The sequence below is a fragment of the Cariama cristata genome, unplaced genomic scaffold, assembly GCF_000690535.1.
Source record: "Cariama cristata isolate BGI_N322 unplaced genomic scaffold, ASM69053v1 scaffold13387, whole genome shotgun sequence".
In the NCBI taxonomy this organism is placed as follows: Eukaryota; Metazoa; Chordata; class Aves; order Cariamiformes; family Cariamidae; genus Cariama; species Cariama cristata.
The window spans coordinates 6,111-14,555 of record NW_009628412.1 but is presented as its reverse complement, the minus strand read 5'-3'; the positions used below and the strand labels follow the sequence as shown (position 1 = coordinate 14,555).

General features: G+C 37.8%; 1 protein-coding gene across 1 annotated transcript in view; it reads right to left on the bottom strand.

The window, feature by feature from the left end:
• Window positions 1–8,445, bottom strand: part of LOC104165234 (MAGUK p55 subfamily member 7-like) — a gene marked incomplete at its 3' end in the record, with an annotated part of 12,856 nt that overhangs the window by 2,584 nt on the left and 1,827 nt on the right. Inside the window, exons 3-4 of the mRNA XM_009704810.1 lie at window positions 1,937–2,018; window positions 909–994 (exon numbers count right to left, since the gene is read on the bottom strand). Of these exons, the coding sequence (XP_009703112.1) occupies window positions 909–994; window positions 1,937–2,018 (168 nt within the window). The remainder of the gene's footprint in view (window positions 1–908; window positions 995–1,936; window positions 2,019–8,445) is intronic.

Here is an 8,445-nt window from a genome sequence, read left to right as displayed (position 1 = left end):
CAATAAAGCAAGTATGAACATCAGCGGGTTAATACGTGAAATGAATCATCTTGGTTATTGAACTAAAACTGTGAGACAGCCACTCAATTCAGGACAGCAAGATATTTATATATATAGAAATGGCTGCACCATGAATATAAAGAGCCGTCATGACCCTTATTCGTTTCTTTGCTGAAAAAATATTAAATATTTCTGAAAAAGTCTAAATTACTTGATGAGGGTGGTGAGGCACTAGAACAGGTTGCCCAGAGAAGTTGTGGATGTCCCATCCCTGGCAGTGTTCAAGGCTGGGTTGGATGGGGCTTTGAGCAACCTGGTCTAGTGGAAGGTGTCCCTGCCTACGGCAGGGGGGGTCTTGCTACGGCAGTGGGGTTGGAACGGGATGATCTTTAAGGTCCCTTTCAACCCAAACCATTCTATGATTCTGTAATTTGCAATAGTGCTCCATAAGTGAGTAATTAGGCTAGCTTTAGAGTACTGTGTAGTTCAGAGAGTGCACATAAAATATAATCTTAATATAACAGTTATATAATCTATCAAGTACATGTATTATGAATTGATTTTCACATGGAGTTAACTCATTATTAACGAATACATTTAAAATAGTTCAGTGTGCAGATCACAGTGTGTCTTAAAAACTGTAGATTATACATTGAGGTCTGCAACATTCTGCAACATATTTATAGCCATATTACTGTCATTAGCTCTTTACAAGTAATCTGTAATTGCACATATGTAATGAGGGGAAAAATTATTCTTTAAGAGAAAGCAAATAGAGGTTCGTAAATGATGGCACTGGAAAGCATTATTGTAGAATACAGTTTTTTCTAAGAAATACACCAGAAATAGTAAGTCTAACTACTTTTTCTTGACTTCCCTAAATTACTTTCAAAATGTTTGGTACTTACCAAAATGTGTATTATTTCTTCAGGTTTTTTATCATCTACAGGAATCCCATTTACTTCCCTTAGTTCATCACCAACGTGAATAAGACCTATAGAAGACAAAAAAGAGTTGTTAAACTGTAGGCATGTATTATACAAAAAATGTCATTACATTCAGCTTTTTTCTTCCTTGTTCATCCACTTTAAGCTCTAACTTAAAAGCAGAAATAATGGTGAACACAACAGCTACTGTCCTCAGAGGTAAGTTTGAAATGGTTGGTTTACTCACCACCCCTCCTTCCTCCTGAAAATTAGTACCACTTCTTTATGACTTTTACAGACTTTTATGCAGATATTTGAAAAATGTCTGTGCCAATTCTTTTTCTACTCATACCGCTTTCTTATTGCTACACAGCTGCAAGTACTGCAAAGATCACTTCAGCTGTGAGTGCTAATTTGTGGCACAAATGCTTGCTAATTTAACAATATATATATACATATCTAGATTTACTCCATTACCCCAGCTAAGTGTGAAACACAGCTGTCCTAGATTCTCTTCAGTGAAAAGAGGCATTTTAGAGTATAATTCAGGACCTCTTGCTTGAGTTCATGCAGACTTTGAGCATTCCAAACTAAACAATGGCAGTCAAGGATGTGCTGGTATTTTGAGAGTTACCAGCTGAAACTCCAAGTGGATGTCCTAATATAAAAGTAAAGCAACTGTCCTGAGTTCCTCCATCAGCAGGCTGTAATCTTGGCATATCCCATCATGTCTAAGTGGATGTCTTCAACTGGAAACAAATCATGATACATCAAAAAAACCCCTGTATCTGCTAACTCAAAAAGACACTTGATTGCAACTCAATTGGGGAAAAAAATTCAGCATGAATACTTTCACCAGTATTGAAATATCACTTTGGAAAACTGTTGAGACCTCAAATAATTTTGTTTGTGATAGTGATGTATTTCATGTCTACAAAATATGCCATATTACCTCATCTTGTTCCGAGTTCTAGAACTTGAATGGCTAGTGCCAAGCAACATCATCTTACCACTTCTATCTGCAGCTCCTCCACGCATTATCCTGGCCACCACAATTGCACCAGTATGTTCATCCCTTTTAATAGTAGCTCCCTTGGGTAAAAAAAAAAAAAGAATTTGGTTACTACCTCACCATAATTTTAATTCGCCACACTAACAAACATTTGCTATGTAAAACTGCACAAAGTTGACATTGTATTGATATGTGAATAAGCCAGAAATCATACTTGCTCATGAAAAGAATACACAAAATACGTTGCTCTATTACCATCCTCTTAAAATGTGACCTTTTCCATTCAGAATTAACTCATGCATTCCGTATGTACAAAGCTTTTAAAATAAAAGGACAAATGACAGAAAAATTTACTTTTCAACTTAGTGTTAACTGCAGCGTACCTTACTTGAGTCTGCTGCTAAAAGTGTACTAAACTACTGCTGAAAACTGATAAATTATTGTTCCTACATTAAAACAGGCCACGTTACATACTATGGGTACAAAAAATTTATCTGTGTTCGTAATTGTTGCACTTTATGCTCAGAACTGCCTGTGCACCCATTGATCATCATTTCGCTTTGCAGTATTATCAATAAACAAACACGACTTTGAGAAATGCCCCTGCATGTCAGGGATCACCTGGAATACCCGTGGAACAGAAATGCAGAGGAGGATAACATTTCCTGAGTTAGTCATAACTGTTTTCATACATTACACAAACACAGCACAAAGCATTTAGGTAAAATGACATCATGTAGTTAAATTTCCAGCGAACAGCTGTCTAGATGAGAAAAATGTCTTTGTAACTAGAACTGCAAGGGTGCACCGAGAAGAGGCACAAGGTGATGGGGAAGCAGGAGGCAGCAGCGGTGACAAGTGCGAAGGGAAGGGACATGGAGGCATGGAGCTGCTGCCTCAGCTGCGGTGCCAGCCCTTTCACGCAGACGGGAAGAAATGAGAGGGGAAATGCTGGCCCTGCTCTGGAAGACAGAACCCACAGAATAACGAGGAGAATTTTAGCTAGATAATTCATACTGTATAATCATCTCCAAAAAGGTTATTTGATCCAGTATTTTTTAAAAGCTACATGAAAAAAGCACATCCTGGCCAACAGCTTTTTACCTGCATATGACTACTTTGCCATGTTAATGTCATTAGTTACCTGCGATAGCTCTAGATCTGCTACTCAATAGAGATGTTTAGGACTCTGGCAGGTAAGTCAACTTTCTGAAAATTTCCATATTTGTGATCACAGAATGACCAGTATTACTCCTCTGAGTACAAGATAGAATTTCCTTCCTTCAGAGAAGTGTTGTGCTTGAAGTAAGGTATATAAGTACTTTATAAAGTTCCTTGAATAATTAAATATTTTTATAGCTACCTTTTTATATTTGTTTAGATTAAACATGAACAACATGTTTATCACTACTTCAATTTTTAAGTGTTTCATGAACATAAAGCTGAAATACGTGCAAATTAATAACAGGGGTGATATTTTACTACAGTTAACAATTTTACTGACTATAAACAAACTTGTTTCCCTTTCCTTCTACCTCTAAGATGGAAATACAACATAAGACATGAAGACAAAAAATGGGAGACTAATTTACGTTTTTTTCTATACAAGTTCCATTTATTGCAAATAGAGAAAAACTAACACAGTCGCAATATTCTCTTTGGCTGAAACTTTAACAGTAGCCAGCACTCCACAGCAAAATTGATGTGTTGTGTTTTATGCATTTTATTTTACATCTTAAAATTTATTAGCATGAAATTTTACCCATAAGCAAAGTAATTCTGCAATTTGCCAGTCTTATTCTTATGTATTGTTTATAATCTAATTATATCAGTAAGCATTTGTTTGTATTAGAGTTTCAAATGAGTCTGAGAGTTTCAAAAAGATAAAGATTTAGCTGCAGCTAATCTCACTTCAAAACCTCACAATTAGATTTCTGTGCATAAAGAATTGCATACCATTAGAAATACATTAAACAAACTATTAACCCTTCTAGCGTATATCTCAATATTAAGTTCTGATCTTGCAGCAACAGCTATTAATTTGAAGTTTACTATTAATACCTGGAAAGTTCTATCTGTTTAAAAGTACAAAGCACCTTTTTTTTCTGAATAAACTCATCAAAAAGGAAAAAAGCAGCATTAGGATGCTAGAGCCAAATATAAATACAGGACACTTCCATGATAGTGTCCATGTAAAACAGAGGTTCTCCTAATTAATCAAGGAAAAAAGCCTTGAACAGAAAGGCTTTATGCCTTTTACCTAGAAGTCAACACTACTAAATGCCACCAAATGCAAAAAGGCAAGCGATGACTGACAGCCTTCCACTGTGATCATCCAGCCACCCCAGCCCAGCACTGATGTCTGAAAACGGGTACTTCACTTCACGTCACCTTGTTTTTAGAGAGACTCTAGGAAAAAAAACTGGTGTGCTATCAAAGACCACAGTATTGACCCAGATGGCATCTGGAAGTAACAATAAGGCTCTTGTCCAAGTGGAAGGGTCACTTCATGCTCTATGCAATTATCACTACTGGCACAAAATGAATTTTCCTAGCATAGATTGGCCAATTTGAAAGATGCCCCAGTAAAGGTAACAGGTAAATTGGAATTTTCAAACAAAGCTCAAAATCAAGTTTAAATTTACACAGAAATTATTTCACCCAAGTTAGCTCACTGTCAATAACTCTTCTATGGCAAACTCAAAGTGAATGGGCAGGCTCATGAAAAGCACCATTTGAGTTTATGTATTTTTGCTGTACATATAGTACACAAAGAAAAAAGGGGGTTCCTTAAATTTCCCTTCCCTCTCAATTTAGAACACTTAAAAAGAAATCACCAAACACAAGTGGATTTCTTTTTGAAAACCCGAAGAGTTGATTTTCTGAAGAAGCAGCTTCTCTTGTACTGCTGCCAGCCCTGCTTAAATGATGAGGTATATATAATCTGGCAAGAATTTCTCCTTATGAGATGTTCAGCTCCAGTACTTTCAGTTACATGTGCAGTACAGCTCCTCATTTAGAGCTTTAAAAATGGAAGAAGGTTAGACTGGACCTTGAGAGCTGGAAAATATTTTTCAGTGTTGCTAGCCAAAAGTGTAAGTTACCCTAAATGAGACATATACAGATGTAATAGCATAGCTCAGTTTAAAATACTTTTAAAGGGAAAAATAAGGAGTTTGGGAGCCATATGGTCATCAGACTGAGAAAATGTTTAAAGGCACACCATGCAAAAGCACTAAAAATAATACAAGCTCCTTCAGCAAGGCTCTTTCACTGATTTTTGGGTTGATTTTTTGTTTGTTTCATGGTTTTTTTTTGTGGTTTTAGGTTTTTTCTCCATTTTTAATGTAGTAACACTAATTGGTAAGCATCACTTAGGGTTTCACAGATGTGAGCTTTATTAGTTCATTCATTTATCTGTTGGTTCCAGAATATAAACATTATAAGCCTTTATTTTTAAAGACAGACAGACTAGCCTGTAAATGAATTACTAATAAGAGAGTTTGAAACATCAGTAATATTTTTGCATACCTTTCTGTTAAACAAAAGCACATGCAGATATTGAATGCAAATAAGTACTTCAATAAGCCCTAATTTTAATTCATTCTCTGTTGAAAATGCAAACACAAATATCAGTTATGTACCTTATAGTGAAGAGTGATTTACAAGTTGATGCCCACATACATATAGATTATGCACACTAAAGCTGTCCCTACACCCAAATTAAACCCACCTATAAAATAGCTGGGTTCATTCACTAATAAGAACCAAGCTACGGGGACTCAGAGTGAGAGGCAAGCAAGAGCTGTAGAATCTGCATGGGCAGAACATGTAAATGACTCTTTTAAATCACCACAATTCATTTCACCCAAGTTCAGCTATGGAAATCATTAGTTCAAGGTAGGTATCTAGGCTCCTCCTATAGTTAGTGAAAAGAAATAGGCAGCCCTGGAGAATTAATCATCCTTTCATTAAGACAGGCATCTTAAATAGATGGCACGGTTCATTCTCTGGAGCTGCCTATTTTCTCTTGACTATAGACACAGCACAGAGATTAGTTTTCAAATTACTAAATTTACGTGAAATGAATCTGTGTGATGAAGAAGCAAGCACCTTAACGTGACAAAGGATCCTATTCAGAATAACTGCATAACAGCTGTAACAAACCTGGAATATCATTTGGGAGCTGGAAGTAGTGAGAGCCCAGGAACTGAACTCCTGGTAGCGTGGTTGTACATCTCAGCCATCAGGAATGCTAACCAGGAACATGGCAGTGGCTGAAAAGGCCCTGAAGAGGCAGGCATAAGTAAAAACCCTCCAAGCTATCTAATAAAAAGTCTAATTATAGCCAGGTGAATTTTGGACTATCTCTGAAAAGAGATGTTTCTACTTCTCCTTATGTGAGGTTCAGAGTTGTTCTCAATTACTTTGTCTAGATAAAACCTCCTAACACAATTTCACCTCAGAAACACTGCTAGAATGGCATTTGCTAATAGAGCACTTATTAAAAACAAACAAACAAACAAAACCAAAAACCAACAAGCACCTCTGGAAGAATTAACAAAAAGTTTAAATCATCTCTTCCAAAAAACTGGAGGAAAGTTCAGCGCTGACTTCTGAACTGATGAAATCTGGCAAACAGGAGGCCCTCCCACAGACCATGTGTTTCCCTCTCTTTTGAGATGATTACTCCTGGAAACTCAGGCTTCATTAATATGTGATTAACACCGGCTCAGAACACTGGTGAGGTGCTTAACTCAGAGAAAAGCACAAACAAGTACAAGAGGAAACGTGGTACAGTTTTATACAAAAATGGTCACTAGATGTATTCCAAAGTAGTTAAGAGAGTGCCCAATTTGCTTCAAAGAGAGTACTGTTGAAAGTCATCCAAAATAGAGACCCAATTCAAGAACGTCCAGGGTGTGTAACCTTCTCATACAGATAAGGTACAATCTTAGAAATGTTGGTTAAAGGGCAGCTTTTGGAAGTCATTCAGGCCAATCTCCTGCTCAGGGCAGGACTACTGTCAATGCCAGATTAGGTCAGCCATTGCCTGATCAGGTCAGCCATTACCTTATGGTATAGGTTGGAGATTCGACATCTCCGGTTAGTCTGCTCCAGTGCTGGACTTCCCATCTAAAGAAATACTTCTGTTAATTCTCAGTCTAAACCTCCCAGGGCTGCAACTTGTGGCCATTGCTCTGTGTTTTATCATCTTTCACTGCTGGGAAGAGCTTGACTCTACGGTCCTTGTGAGGTCCCCACTCTCAAGTAGTTGTAGGCTGCAATTAGCTCCTGCCCTTTGCCTCTTCCTAGTAATAGGCCTATCACAGATTGCATTATAAGGCTGTTTACGCCTTGCTAAATAAACTAAGCAGTCTTAAAACTGAAGAACTGAATTCTCTCACATTTTTTGTATTTTCCACGGCTGCCATCCTGTCTAGTAAAAGAAAATTCTAAAAAACCTCTCTCTGTTACCTCCTTAGCACAAGAATTGTGGGATAGAGTTAATTTTCTTCATGGCAGCTCATACAGGGCTACGTTTTGTATTTGTGCTGAAACAGTGTGGGTAACAGAGGGATGTTTTAGTTATTGCTGAGCAGTGCTTACACAGAGTCAAGGCCTTTTCAGCTTCTCACCCCATCCCACCAGCGAGAAGGCTGGGGGTGCACAAGGAGTTGGGAGGGGACACGACTGGGACAGCTGACCCCAACTGACCAAAGGGATATTCCACACCATATGATGTCATGCTCAGCAATAAAACTTGGGGAAGAAAGAGGAAGGGGGGACATTCAGAGTGATGGTGTTTGTCTTCCCAAGTAACCATTACATGTGACGGAGCCCTGCTTTACTGGAGATGGCTGAACATCTGCCTGCCCATGGGAAGTTGTGAATGAATGCCTTGTTTTGCTTTGGTTGCGTGTGTGGCTTTTGCTTTGCCTATTAAACTGTCTTTATCTCAACCCACGAGTTTTCTCACTTTCATCCCTCTGATTCTCTCCCCCATCCCACTGGGGAAAAAGAGCGAGCAGCTGTGTGGGGCTGAGCTGCCAGCTGGGGTTAAACCACGACAGACACACAGGTCTCTGGAAGAGCTCAGTATCCCACCAGAGTGAACGGCAAGAGTGGAATTTGAGGAACAGTTCAAGGATAATCTTCAGCTTAGGCAACTCTATTTGTCCCTTTAAGAGGGCCTAAAATCTCAAAAGCCAATATACAATGTATGTATCTCATAAGTTTTCAGAAAATCTCTCAGTTTTGTGTTCAAAGCTGCTATTTATCCAATCTATTTTGAGATACTATTAACCTACGGTATTTAAAGTCACAAAAGTCTTAGTAGCAAATCATGACTGAAACATAAAGCTATGCAAATTAAGATTTTATTAAGACTTTTATGACAAATTCAAGAAAAAACAAGACTGCTTTCATTAACACTAAAAATAAGCTGTTCAATTAGAACTCATTTCATACTGTGTGTTCAAATTTCTTCACACCTTTCAGATTTAA